This window comes from Bidens hawaiensis, unplaced genomic scaffold (genome assembly GCF_021521415.1).
Source record: "Bidens hawaiensis isolate Kalapana, Puna unplaced genomic scaffold, B.hawaiensis_p1.1 tig00016758_1, whole genome shotgun sequence".
Taxonomy (NCBI): Eukaryota; Viridiplantae; Streptophyta; class Magnoliopsida; order Asterales; family Asteraceae; genus Bidens; species Bidens hawaiensis.
The window spans coordinates 117501-132808 of NW_027492542.1; the positions used below are offsets into that span (position 1 = coordinate 117501).

Genomic DNA, 15308 nt, shown 5'->3' on the forward strand with positions numbered 1-15308 from the left:
TTGAAAATTTTGCTCAGAAAATAAATTGACCCCAGAAGAATGAAATTGGCCTAAAATCATATTTTTATGTGATGATTAATTAATTGTTAATTCATAGGTATTCTCAGACTTTATGACTATTTATAAAGTGTTGTTAATTTCTTCAATCATTATTTATTTAATAACTAGTTTTGTACATCTTATTTATATCTAAATAAAACCCACCTAAAATATTGACTGTTACAAACTGAAAAAGTTAGTTTTCTGCTTATATAGAACTTAACTTTATAATTCAATCTGATTAAACTTAAGTGCATGTAAACAAAAGAATTTAGGAAACATTTTGGGCCAAAATAAAAAATAAAAACTGCTGGATGGGCGTAACATTATAATATGATGTAAACAAAAGGAATTAGTACAACCGATGGGCAGAAAATAATGATTGTCACACCCTCAAATTCCACTAACGGAGTTTTACCGTTAGAGGGTGTGAATTAACAGGATCGGAATCATCAGTTATAATCAAACCATAAAAACGTTTAAATGAAATTAAGTGCGGAAGCGTAAAAACCAAAAGACAAAAGTTGCGTCACGCAGGACGACTTAAAAACCCAAGTAATAATAGTTAAAACATGTTTGCACATCAGAATGTTCAAAAACCATGCATGATCCTATACCGCGCGCCCGCCTCGGCTACCTGAGAATAACATACTAAAAGTGTCAACACAAGGTTGGTGAGTTCACAAGTTTAAAAAAAATAAAGCGTTTAGCGTTTGCGTTCAGCGTTTTGCGTTTAGCGTTTTGCGTTCAGCGTTTTGCGTTACCAGATAGTGTTAAATCAATTATATATCGATAGGTAGCTAGCCTATACAACAAGTATTACTAAGTGTTCGACACCGAAGCTGACTGTTTATCAAGTGCCTTGTCACTAGGTCATCCAGACCATGGTACGTGTTAGCCAAAATTACACCCGCTCGACCTCCAGTCGAGTTTAGCGTTGGGTGGGGTTTGTCAAACCCAGTAGTACTACTCAACAGTGACTCGCTATTCCAAATATTAACCGGTTCGATGTGTAGGACTTCAAATGTTTCGTTTGCCACTTAGCCTTTACAAGTGATATATAATTTACTAACAAAATCTTAAATGCGTTTATCGGAGTATGTTATCTCCCCCAAGTGAAAAGCGTTTAAAACAGTTTAAAAGGGTAAGTGAAACTCACTGTTTGCGAAGAATTCCCAAAATAAATCACCAAGTGATGCGCGTCACAGAAAACTCTCTCTAGCGTTCTAAAACAACAAGGAGATTTTCTAAGTATCGGAACTAATATCAAGTCTCTAGACCCGGCACATAATTCCTAATCACAAAATACGTTTCGTGTTTGTTTGTGAATCGTGTGTGACTTAACGAGTACATTTGTGATACGATATGTGTGTGAGCAATTATTTACGTGTCATGTATTAATAATGTACATCACTAGCAATTACTCCCCGTAAGGGCAATTTGGTCACACATAACAATTAACTAGCAATTATTCCCCGCAAGGGCAATTTGGTCAAAACACGACAACTATTTAGCAAGTATTCCCCGCAGGGGCAAATTGGTCAAAACATAACAATTAACTAGCAATTATCATGTTTCATGCATTTTCACAAAATTCAGCAGCTAGTTTAACCGAGACAGAAATTCTACTTGAAAGATTGTACTATTCCACCGATCATAGCATCTCAATTAATTTACCAAAAATCATCACTAAAGCATGCATATGTTATGTTTCCAGAACATATTTTATTTTATTTTTATTCCACATAGATTTCTCATAATGATCAAAACACTACAGCAAGCTCATAACAGTCAAATTCATGCGCAACAGAATGTTATTTGAAATTCCCGTTAAATGAAAAATCCAACAAATGCAAGACCACTTGGGTTAGGTTCCTAACTCAATAAGTCAACTTCCAGAAGTGGAACCAACCCAATTGGTCTCGTAGTTCATGAGATATAACATTTACAAAACAACCTAACAGCAGGTATAACAACTCAGCTTTGCACAACGTTTTTGTAAAATCATAAAGGTTAACTTTTACACGTCCAAAAATTGCAAATTTATATTCTTTAGAAACTAGACTCAACCTAGTTTACTGTAGTATCAATAATCTCAACCAATTTTCACATTTACACCCCGATACAGTCAATTGAACATCAACAGCACAATCTGTCCAGAAACTGTTTGCAACAAAACTCAACATATTAACCATCTATAGACTATAATCCGTTCATATAACACTTTAGACACCATAATCACTATCCATGCACATCAATTACACCATACATGCATGGTTAGGGTTTTATTTGATCTCAAAATCAAGACACAACAATTAACATGTAACAATATCAATTCTAGTTATCAAATCATCATCAATACATCATCAAATCAAACAAAGATCATATGAACACAATATATGAAATTTCCAGATTTTAGGGTTTATAATTAACCCATTCAAACTCAAAATTAAGCATGTAAAATACATAGGATAGTTGTTTATACCTTCCTAGCACCTTAATCTTCGATTAAACTTGAAAGATCTTGTGTATATGTGTGTGTGTGATTGATGGCAGCCAAGAACAAGGGGGGAGGGGGGCTGGCCGATCGGTTTTGAGAGAGAAAGAGAGGCTAGGGTTTTAGCGTAATATTATTTAATAACAATCATGTTACATCTAGGTCCCTCCACTTTCAAATGTTACTTTTCTAGCTTAATTAACTAGTTCTAGCACATTGAGTTAACGTTTATAACAATGTTATCACATAACACATAAGTCTAACACATAATTATCACATAATTATTGTTTTGACGTTTTTCGTTTATTCACCAATCGTTTGCGTCAACTCGTTTGCGTTTCGGTGCAAATCCTGAAAGACTACACATGTAGTAAGTGTCAAGCGTCATTTAAACCCTAGTTTAAATGTAATGAGGTGTGCGTTATAGATCCAGTGATCTTAAGTTTGAATTGACGGAGTTTGAGTTAACGGAGTTAACCTGAAATTGACGATTGTCACATTTAGGTTGTGTTTGTTTTTGCTTATAAGGTCTGTAAGGAGCCCATGTCTGCGGACGTGTAGACATAAGCTCTTGAAGACTGTTTGTTTTAAAAAAAAGATATGAAAACTGCTTTTATTGTCTTAAAAAATATGTTTTTTCACCATATTCACACTTCTTCACATTTCTAAACATCATACTAAGTACCAACATTCAATGTCCAACACCACCACCATCCACCGTCTGCCACCACCACCACCTTCCGCCGCCACCACCACCGTCCACCACCACCACCCACCTTCTGCCGCCACCACCACCGTCCACCACCACCCACCGTCCGCCACCACCACCGTCAACCACTCATCACCACCGCCGTCCATCACCACTACCACCCCCGTCGGCCACAACCACCGTCCACTACCACCACCACCCACCGTTCGTTGCCACCACCACCCGCCACCACCCTCCACCGCCACCACCACCGTCCACCACCACCACCCACCGTCCGCCACCACCACCGTCAACCACTCATCACCACCGCCGTCCATCACCACTACCACCCCCGTCGGCCACAACCACCGTCCACTACTACCACCACCACCCACCGTTCGTTGTCACCACCACCCTCCACCGCCACCACCACCACCACCCACCGTCCGCCACCACCACCGTCAACCACTCATCACCACCGCCGTCCATCACCACTACCACCCCCGTCGGCCACAACCACCGTCCACTACTACCACCACAACCACCACCCACGGCCCGCCACCACCCTCCACCGCCACCACCACCGTCCACCACCACCACCACCACCCACCGTCCGCCACCACCACCGTCAACCACTCATCACCACCGCCGTCCATCACCACTACCACCCACGTCGCCCACAACCACCGTCCACTACCACCACCACCCACCGTTCGTTGCCACCACCACCCTCCACCGCCACCACCACCGTCCACCACCACCACCCACGGTCCGCCACCACCACCGTTAACCACCCACCACCACCACCGTCCACTACCACCACTATCCACCACCACCCAACGTTTGTCGCCACCACCACCCACCACCACCATCCACCACCACCCGCCACCACCACCGCCACCACCACCCACCGTCCACCGCCACCACCATCCACCACCACCACCCCGCCACCACCATCCACCACCACCATAGTCCACCACCTGCCACCAGCGTTCATCACCACCACCACCCATTGTCGGCTACCATCACCGTCCACCACCGTCCATCACTACCACCCACCGTTCACCGCCTACAACAATCGTCTACCACCACCCACTTCCATAGTTCGTACACCACTACCAATTATTTTAGCAGTCTACAAACGTTAAATAACTTTTAGCTACAAAATACATATGATAGGTAACTAATTTTCAGCTTATGCAGACGATTTCATATTTATAAAACAAACAGTCTTATATTTTCAGATTGCAGACCTTCAGACCACATATTCAGTTGCAGACATTAAATCAGATAAAGTTAGATTGCAGACAATTTTTGTCTTCAAAAACAAACATCACCTTAGTGTGCTTTACTACTTTATCTCTATTTCGGCCTTTATCTCCAAGTTAGCCTTTACGCCTTGTTCTTGAGTTTTTAACCAAGGAAAGAAAAGGAAAGGAGAGGGAAGGATAAGAAAGGGAAGGGAAGAAATTTTTTTTAATTAGATGTGTTCTTGAGTTGGAAGGAAATTAGAGGAAAAAAATGATAACTATGTTAAAAAATAGTTATCCTTAGTAATCATTCCATTTTTGGGAGGATAACTTATTGGGAAAATACATTAATTTAATCTCTCTTAACTCCTCCTACTCCTTTCCTTTCCATCTTAAAAAAAACTTAAGAACACCTATTTTTTATCTATCCTTAGTTTTCTTTTTCTTTCTCTCCTTTAAAAAAAAAACTAGAGGACGTTAGAGAAGAAAAAATATTAACTTAATGAGGCGCCATATATGTTTGTATTTTGGGTGAGATGGCCGATTGAATTAGCCTACAAGTTGAGTTGGACTTACAGGCTAAATTGGTTTGTAGCTTCACAGGTTTCTAGTGTTTCACGCGTGACATGGAAATCGGCGATGAAGGTGTCGGTTAAGCTTTTAGCTTGTACAACCAGTGAGTTCAAAATAAAACTATGATTAATTGAAATGAGGTATGAAACATGAAATGAGGGATATCTTGTATGCTGAAAAAAGATGTCTATTTTGATAAAGTGTAAAGTCTAACTTGGTGTATTTTCTTATAATTTCCCATTTGGAATTTGAGACTTTAATTTCTCCTTTATTTCCTCTTATTTGTTTAGCTAAAATTGTTGTGTTTGCTCACTTCATACACTGACAGCTTAATTTGTTTTTCCTTTAAATTTTAATCATATTTTCTTTGACATATAATGATTAATGAATGCTATTTATTTAACAGATTTTATTTTATGCAGTAATAAATTCTTTTCGGGTGTTATAATTATTCATCCATCTCTTTTGTCTGTTTTTTCTTTCCTCCATTTTTTTTTTTTTTTTGAAGTGTGAATTTCAATTTATGGATGATATCTTTCTTATAATTACTACACGCAAAGGGAAATGCTTACTAATTTCTGCTTTATGACATGAGTAGTCGTTGTATGTATAGGCAAAAGCAAATTAGAGGATCATATGTGCCTGCCTGCCTTGCTTATCAGTCGAGCGAGCGAGGATTCCCTTTTCGATCATATAAATTAGCTAGCGTGCCCGGGCCAGTCTCAGTGTACACGTTCACTTCACTATACATATGCTTAAATATTCATCATCATCAATGATCGAATATCATTATTGTAGATGATGCTGACCAGACTAACATGGAGCTATATAACGCTCTGTCACTAGGAGAAGATATCAAGGTATTTGAGACGTGCCAGGAGTTGCCCAATGGTCCGTTTCACATACTAACCATACATGATGACACCATTCTTCATGTTGCAACTTTCAACAAGCGTAACAACCTCGTTGTCGCCATGCTGCGTTCCTTACATGAAACCCAATTCGAGAAGCTCACATGGGTAAATAGCAGTGGGAACACCATACTTCATGAGACGGCCACCAACAACGGGACGGTGGAGGCCGCTAGGGAGATGTTGCTTAGGGCACCTTCTTTGCTCTCCAAGCACAACACGAGAGGAGAGACCCCTCTCTTCCGTGCAGTCCGCTATGGCAAGTCCCGCATTTTCCACTTCCTCACTGATCAAGTACGGGAGAAAGGAGAAGATATGGAGCTCTTTCTTCGGAGATCTAGTGATAAATCGACCATACTACATGAAGCCATCCTCAGCCTCAACTTTGGTACGTTTGTTTGTTCGCTTTAAGTTGTTAAATTCAATCAATGATCATTTGTTACTCTTACATATATGTATGGACGGACAGATCTGGCCATTTCCATAACTAAAACATATCCAAGATTGATTGCGGAGGAAGATGGACATGGATTGATGGCTCTTCAACTTCTAGCATTGAACCCTTCTGCATTCGATAATGAAGTTGGAGACAACTCCTTGAAGAAGCTAATATACGATTGTAAGGATCGATCCCGCATCTAATTTGCCTGCATGCATGCATTTAATTCTAATTCTTTATTAACACATGTAGTTGGAGACTTAACTTTTTTCTTTATGGAAAAAATCATATGGAGCCCTACAAACATTAAAATATCACACACACTAATGTAAAAACTTAAAATATATATACGCCCTTTGCGAAGTAGTTAAAAATTATATATATATATATATATGTATGATATTTTAATGTTTGTAAAGCTATATATGAAATTAATTCTAAACCCTTGCAAGCAAATAACTATACCTTAAACCTATCGCTACAAGAAATCGAGGAATTTACAACATACAAATTTGGCTACATATATTTGTATACTAGACGGAGGTCAACGCCATGCAGTGAAAAACACGGACATTAGTAAGCACATAATAAGTATTATGGGTGTTCATTGTTCGGTTTGAAACCGTAAAATCATTCAAACTAGTCATCGGTTTGATTTCACAGTTGATTTTTTTTCTTTAACTTTTGGCTGGTCGTTTTCAATTTTCAAAGGTTCTATTTTGGTTTTCGACGACAAAAAAAACCATTACTAACGGTTTTGACTCACTCAAAACCAGACCGCAAACACCCTTACGTAAAATGCTAATTTTTTAACTGAAAAAAACTATAACAATATCATAATCAAATTAAAGATAAAAGTATGTTCGTTCTTATTGTGTGTGTGTGTGTGTGTATTAAAGTATAAAAAAGTTATTAACGTTTAAAAATCATGAGGGAGTTAGGTTAAAAATGAAAATTAAAATAAGATACGGATAAAAAAAATTAAGGTCATAGTTGTAACTATTATTTAAATTTACAAATGTTGACTATAGTTGAGGGGCAATATTAAATTTACAAATGTAACTATTATTTAAATTTACAAATGTTGGTGAAGTAGCCCGCCTGTTCCCGCAGCTGCGGATACAAGCCATCAGGGAAGGCTACCCGCACTAATAGCAAGGCTACACGCACAAGGCACTAACTCTCAATAATTCAGTAATGTCACCTGAAGAAGGAATGAGCAAGCCGGGAATACTCCCGCCCAAATGAGCCAGTCCGTACGTTTCTGGAGGATCTTTTGTACTATACCTGCCAAGGTATGGACAAAATAGACAAGAATAACCATCAGAAGAATAACATCTACTTAACCGGACTTAACCCTCGTGGGAAACATCTACTTAACCCCCAGATTATCCGTAATCTGCCCGGGGTCGATTAGTGTTTCTTCACTAAATTTGAAGATCAACTAAAAACACCCAAATAATATACAATAAATCTTAACAAAGCACAGATAAATCTAATACGGCTTGTCGCTCGTGCCATTTGACTCGCTGCTCGTACCACATGAAGTGTTACTCATAATGTACGACTTCATTAGTGTGGCAAGGAGCAGCTTTTGACTTGGTTGGACGACCGGTTTTGAACATGATTACAATGTCACAAATCAATATATAATGCTTTCTTTCTTCGTCATCATCATCAGAGACGCAACGATCCATGTGGTGAATGGAGATGAAAGAGGTATTTATGTGAGCTTTTGAAACTTGGTTATTTGTTTTTTGAAAAGCAAACACAATTTTGAAAAACTTCATTTTCAAACTCTTGGAGGAGTTTTTCCTTAAAAAAATCAAATAAGCAAATTTTAAAAGCTTACTCATACAATCTTGAAAGGTTCTTCAATAAGATTGAAGGAGATGCGGGGCATTTTTTAGATTTAGCTTTTTTTTTTTTGCCAGAATATGGATATAGAGAGAATGACATAGAAGAGAGGGTGATAAGATGTGAGAGGCTATTGAGTCAAAAGACAAAATTAGGATCCAGGCCACATATTGGCCGGGTTTCTATATTTTTTCTAAACTCTCACGGGTTTTCTTTTCGGTATTTCCCTATGTATGTATGTATGTATGTATGTGCTTACATATGTGGTTGTGTGTGTGTAATCATTAATTTGCTAACTTTTATTAATTTGTGGATGATCAGACATCGATTGTAGTCCAAAAAACGTAAAGCACACAAAAAAACGTAATGGGATACCACTAATAGAAGAAATTCGAAAAGGAAAGCATAAATGTGAATCGGCTAAAAAACTTGTAAAGATATTGGTTAAAAAAGACAAGTCATGGAAGAACACAGTGTCCAGACTGGATCTTAGTAGGCCTAGGTTCCACAAATACGAAGGGAACGCTAGCCAACAAGAAACAAAAGAGTTTGGTCCTATCCTCGACACTCCATTATTGTTAGCAACAAAAAGTGGTTGTACAGAGATTGTCAAGGAGATCCTAGATGTCTACCCACAAGCGGTAGAACACATTGATGGGTATGGGCGCAATATTCTGCATGTCGCTATTAAATACCGAAGAACGGATATCATTGATATTGTAATAAACATGGCACATTCTGTCAGGAGACTAAGGGGAAAGATAGACATAAAAGGATATTCGCTATTACACATGTTTAGCGTGCAGGCTAAAGATAGCAAAGCCGAGGAAGACTTCAGAAACCCAGCTTTAATACTCAGAGACGATTTAATCTTGTTTGAAGTATGTACTTAGTTAATGTCATTTATATTTATGCCAAGCATCCATAATATACTAAGCTTCCGCTTGTTCTTATTGACGCATGCAGAAAATGAGAAAAGTATGCACATCGTTAACCACACTACAACAGAATTTTAATGGGGAGACTGCTGAACAAATGCTTCTTGAGAAAACTACACAGCTACGAGTTGATGCCAAAGAATGGATGAAGAACACAGATGAGAATTGCTCCATTGTTGCTGTTCTTATAGCCACTGTTGCCTTTGCTGCAGCATACACTGTACCCGGAGGCCCAAATCAAAATAAAGGATATCCACTTCTCAAGAACAAACCTTTTTTTATTGTCTTCGCTCTTGCAGACGCCCTGTCTCTCACATTCTCTTTGACATCAGTTATCGTGTTCCTTTCCATCCTCACATCTTCATTTCATTTAAATGACTTTTGATACTCTCTTCATAATAAACTGTTGCTAGGCCTCACTGTGTTGATATTCTTATGTGCATCTTTATAAATTTCTCTTCAACGCCTTTAGCGAGAAAGTGTGGATGCTTAAGGAAGCGTTGTTTCCTCCTTGTATTAACGTTGAACCACCTCAAGCAGATTTTACAGGATTGCTCAGCATTAGTTTAATCTTGTAATTGAGTGTCACTGATTATATTATAAAATTCTCTAAAATAAATACATTGTTGTATGTATTTTTAGCTTTTAATCTATCAATGAAGAAACTGGAATATAATTGTAGTGTCTTTCGTTTTTGTTCTTTTCGTTAATTATTTTGTTGATGACATGTTCTTTTTCACTCAAGATATAAAATGTATTATTTAATTGAAATAAAAGAGAATATAAGGCTCTAATAGATGGAGAAGATAAGAAAGTATTTGCGATATGCATGGGATTGACGAATGGCCCGCTTCATGTAGTAACCATGCATGGACACCATTCTTCATATGACGGGTTTCAATAAGCGTAACAACATTGTTGTTGCCCTACTCCGTTCCTTACATGAAATCCAATTCGAGAAGCTGACATTGGTAAATAGCAGTGGAAACACCATGCTTCACTCGACGTCCACCAACAACACGACATTGGAGGCCGCTAAGGAGATGTTGCTTAGGGCTCCTTCTTTGCTGTGGAAGCCTGTGGAAGCCTAACAAGCTGGGAGAGACCGTTCCCTTTCGTGCAGTCCGCTATGGCAAGTCCCGCATTTTCCACTTCCTCAGTGATCAAGTACAGAAGAGAGAAGAAGGCGTGGATTTGTTTCTTCGGAGAAGTGATAAATCGACCATACTACATGAAGCCATCCTCAACCATAACTGTGGTACGTTTGTACGTTTGTTTGTTTTAAGTTGTTAAATTCAATCGATGATGATCAACTCGATCTTACTATTACATATATATGGGCGTAAGGACATATCTGGCCATGTCCATAACTAGAATATATCCAAAACTTATTGCGGAGGAAGATGGAGATGGGTTGACAACTCGTCAACTTCTATCACTGAACCCTTTCGCGCTCGATAATGGAGTTGAAGACAACTTCTTGAAGAAGCTAATATATGACTGTAAGGATCGATCCAACTAATATGCATGCATGCATCCATTTTTAATTCTTGATTTGACACAAACAAGGTTAACTCAACTAGGGTGAGCAAGAAACAGTTTGGAACCGTCAGAACCGAGGAACCGGTGCATCATAACCGCTAAGATGTGTTACCTTACGGTTCTTGGTATTTTCATTAAACGGTTCCCAATTCGGTTCTGGGTAAAGCCGACGGTTCTAGATGTGGAACAGAAGAATCAGAATATTAAAAACATATTAAATAAATTTAGCAGTCACTTTTTTGATAGGGTAACTTATTAGTCGGCATCCATTTAATTATTCTTTAATCAAATCTTCTTTCTTTGCGTTTAATACCTAGAAGCCAAGATTAATTTTAATTCATGTTTTTAAAGTAATATAATAAAAAATGACATGATTTTCCTTTAATCTATTGTAACTAATGATTTATTTAACTTCAACAATTAGCTTTTACTAAAAAATATAATAGATGTTCAATTTGTAATTTAAATAAATTTATCGTGAAAGAAGACATAGAATTATATAAACTTGTTTTGAAATTTGCTAAGTTTGCACAACCCATTTGATAAATAAATGACCGAACTGCAACTGGCATAGATACAATTAGAGAGAACCGACTTTACCGGTTCTTGAAGCGAACAGGTTTGCTATAATTGGTTACGGTTCCGGTTCTATTTTTCAGACATATTCGGTTCACGGTTCTGAACCGTTGCACAACCCCTAAACTCAACCACCACGTCTCTTTTCTTTATGAAAAAATAAAAAAGAAAACCTATCAATCATGTAGGTCTTTAGAACGAATCAATCAACTAAAGTTTTTGGATCAATCTCACTACTAGCTAGCAGAAATCAATAGTAGAGAACCAGGATCAAGGATCTTGTTTAGTTTGGGTTATTTCCCGAAGAGGAAAGGTAAGAGGAAGTAGAGATGAGAGTAGGTGAGATGATAAGATTATGAGATTTGGCAAATGAATAGTAAATGCATGTGTATGCTTCCCTATTTATAGGGGAAGCATCTCACGCCCCATTATATTATTTACGGCCCAATGGGCTTCACAAATATATGGCATCGGGTCCAAACATACAAATAAAGAAACCGACAAAATAACTAAGTTACATCGTGAGTAGTTCAAACAAATAAAAAAAGATTATTAAATAAAACGGGACCCTACATATCACCAATAAACAATTCTTTTGACAATTCCATACCCTATAGAGGGATGAGTTCATTGGAGAACTAGGAAACTCTATCTTAGACGATCAATCTGATTTTATGGTGCACCTTATGTGTTCTTTGATCCTTTATATCTCACATAACCTTATCAAACCAAAAAAACCCCAAAAACATAAACACTTTGGTTCCTCAATTCCCCACATTTTTGGAGTTCCCATTTGAATCTAACTCTACCCCTATAAACATGAAAAATATCATACACACACATATATATATATATAATCAATAATTTGTTGATGATCATACATTGATTGTACTCCAAAAGACACAAATTGCTATTCAATAGTTAGTTATTGTGTATACGTTGTATCTATGATAACAAATTGCTATTCAATCTAGATATTTCCTACCAGTCATGGAGTCGTATGTTGCAGAGCAGATGCATCAAAATCCCCTTGACTCAAAAGCCGCATGGCCCCGTCTCTAGAGAACTTGCGAGCAAACAGAAAACAGGGGACCAATATTCCATTAGTCTTGCACCATTCTGTTCGGTGTTCAGTCTCATAATACACATGGTTTATATCCTGCAATTGCAATACTATATATATAAGTGGTTTCGCTATTTATTAAGCAAAATGAATAATGACAGAAAAGCATATGATATATTATAACCTTGATTCTTTGAATTTGTTGAGGGTTGGCACTTGCATAGTTATAGGTTACAGGATGCCAGCTTCTCGTTTCCATGTTTGTGGCGGACTGGATCCATGAAGTGTATGTCACAGTTCGCCTTTCAAGCTCTCCCTCGAGATCATTCATCTTAGGATACAAAATTTGAACCTTATTATAAAGGGAATAAGATTTCATAAGAAATTTAAAAAAAAATGTTTCTTACTGCAAGTAATGTCTGCACATAATGCTCATCAGGGATGCAATTATGCTGCTTCTGAAGTTTCTGCGTATTTTGAAAAAAATTCACAACTGAGTTTTAGGCTGACCTTAACTAATGATTCCAAGAAAATGTAATAACTTACATAATTCTGTTTTCCTTTACTATAATCTAAGGGTGGACGTCTCTGAAAAACATTAAATAAATAAGGTTAGTAACAAATAAAAACCAATATGTTCATATGTTGTCCTTTTCTGATGTTATAACAAAAATGGAAATACAAACCTTACATAACTTCTTAAAAACTGGAAATACGATGTCGTCATATGCTACAACTTTTGCATGGCTTCTAACTAAAGCAATCCACTGAAAAGTTCGATTAAAAGGAACCAAATTAAGGTAAAATCACATAAGACAATATGCGATAAAAATATGGTTCAACCTGCGAGCCTTTTCCCCATTTCCTCATTGGTATAACAGAAGACATCCTAGGATTGTAGCGACCTTCTTTCATATCAAGAAAGCTAAAACACATAAAGCCCAGATCAACAACAGTTTATACAAAGGTGTTTGAATGGAAGTAATTATCTGTTTACTTCAACTACAAGTTGCAATAATCAGTTTCGAGTATTTGGGCAACCTACGTTTGTTTATGATTATCTGATGTCAAATAAACTAACTAACCATTCAAAGTAAGATAAAATTACTTATATACCCTTATGTATACATTGTTTGGCAGCAGAGCAATATTTTGTGCACCGTATCTTATTTCATAATGGTTACTCAATATTATATAATAATCATCAAAGCGCACATCCAAACACCCCGTATAACTAAGATGAGATAATTTGCAACGTGCAAAGAGCAAATGAAAGTAATAAGCATACCTGTCCACGAAACTTTTAGAAGATCCCATCAGATAATTGTAAATATAGCTAAAGTTGTAGATTGGAACACAACTGCACAAAAAGGAAATTGTGATCAAATTCAAATAACTAAATCATCACAATCTACAACGACAACAATTGCAGCCTTAAAAAAAATAAATAAATAAATAAATAATAATAATAATAATAATAATAATAATAATAATAATAATGATAACAAAGATGATGATGACAAGAATATTATTATTTATTTACCTGTCTGATAAAAGAATAAACCTCTGGTTTGTGGGATTTTGAAGAGCTGCTCGAAGCAGCAATCTTTCAGCTTCAATCATAGTGGATTCACCCCAAGCTACCTGTAACATCACCACTACAATCATTGGACAAGATAAGAGACGACTAGAATGCTATATCTCCAACAATTATATTAATCAACAAAGATCTTAACTATAGAGGAGGATGTTTCATCACCTTAATGATGTTGGTTAACTGGCGTCCATAAAAGAAGGTGGACCTTGTGGTGGTTTTGTCGAATACAAAACCAGGTTCGGAATGAATATAGATGGAGTAATTGGCTGCATCAGCATTCTGCATTGATGTTATCACTCTATGCATTGATGGACAAGACAACAAACCCGAACAATAATATGATCAAACTTAAACTATTGTCATTGAAGTTCAAAAATCATAATCTAAATTTAGCAACTAAACCATTTACTAAGATTATCGTTTTGACTTTTGATCAGGGTGATTAACTGTGCGGGCCCATAATCCTGAAGGGGCCTACCCAATGTGCTTCATTATCTTCTAGTCTAGTAAATAAAGGGTGGGTGTAGTTATGAAAAGGGCGCCAAGTGTTGAATGTCAAGCAAGTAAAAGCCAAAATAATAAGTTGAAAAAGGCCCTAATTTGTGGATTGTTTCCCATCATCTCTATCTCTATCTATATCTAATGCTGGAAATTAATTAATCTACAGAAATCAATCAATCAATCAATCAATCAATCATGCCCAGTAAAATCCCACCGACAGCAAAGCTATAAGTAGGGTCTGGGGAGGGTGGGATGTAGGCACACCGTACCTCTATCCAAAGGAATAAAGAGGTGGCTTCCAGAGAGACCCTCGGCTCTAAGTACATGTGTATGAAGCAAAATAAGGGAAATCAAAGTTTAACAGTTATATAAAAACTACTACTAATTATAATAATATTAATAATAAGATCACAGTTTAACAGCTATATAAAAGCTAATAATAATTATAATAATAATAATAATATATGTAAGGGAAATACCATTATGGTACGTGACCTAAATAAGTTAAGTCTAAGGTATATACAGAAATGAAATATAATATATATGTGTGCGTTAACCAACCTGTAAGAAGAAGGTATGCCAGAGGAAATCAAGGGGCAGATCGCGACGAACTAAGAACATGAAAGCAACAACTCTAGGATTTACTTGTTGTAACAAATCAACATTATTATTATTATTATTATTATTATTATTATTATTATTATTATTATTAACATCTGAATCATCTGAATAATAATAATAGATCCGAACAAGTGCCATGAGCAGATAGATGAAGAAGCTTACAACAGCTGCAACCTTCCAGATTACCCACAGACCATTCTGCCCTCTTTTCCTCAT

The 15308-nt window shown here is 37.1% G+C and overlaps 1 protein-coding gene and 1 pseudogene across 1 annotated transcript; one reads left to right on the forward strand and one right to left on the reverse strand.

Annotated features, from left to right (window-relative positions):
- The first annotated feature begins 5835 nt into the window (after positions 1–5835).
- On the forward strand, positions 5836–9770 carry LOC143552043 (uncharacterized; annotated as a pseudogene).
- A 2464-nt stretch (positions 9771–12234) lies between these two features.
- Positions 12235–15308, reverse strand: LOC143552033 (glycosyltransferase BC10-like). Its single transcript, XM_077042338.1, has 10 exons — positions 15033–15308; positions 14133–14249; positions 13917–14017; positions 13662–13733; positions 13217–13298; positions 13060–13140; positions 12920–12961; positions 12781–12840; positions 12558–12704; positions 12235–12469 (listed from the first exon to the last, which is right to left on the reverse strand). The coding sequence occupies exons 1-10, from the start codon at positions 15306–15308 to the stop codon at positions 12299–12301; spliced, it is 1149 nt and encodes a 382-aa protein (XP_076898453.1). The 3' UTR covers positions 12235–12298.

Coding starts and splice junctions, on each gene's coding strand:
- LOC143552033 (XM_077042338.1), bottom strand. CDS start 15,308: ATGAGGAAAAGAGGGCAGAATGGTCTGTGGGTAATCTGGAAGGTTGCA. Junction 13,141..13,216: donor AATGGGGAAAAGGCTCGCAG/GTTGAACCATAT, acceptor CGAACTTTTCAG/TGGATTGCTTTAGTTAGAAG. Junction 12,841..12,919: donor GTAAAGGAAAACAGAATTAT/GTAAGTTATTAC, acceptor CAAAATACGCAG/AAACTTCAGAAGCAGCATAA.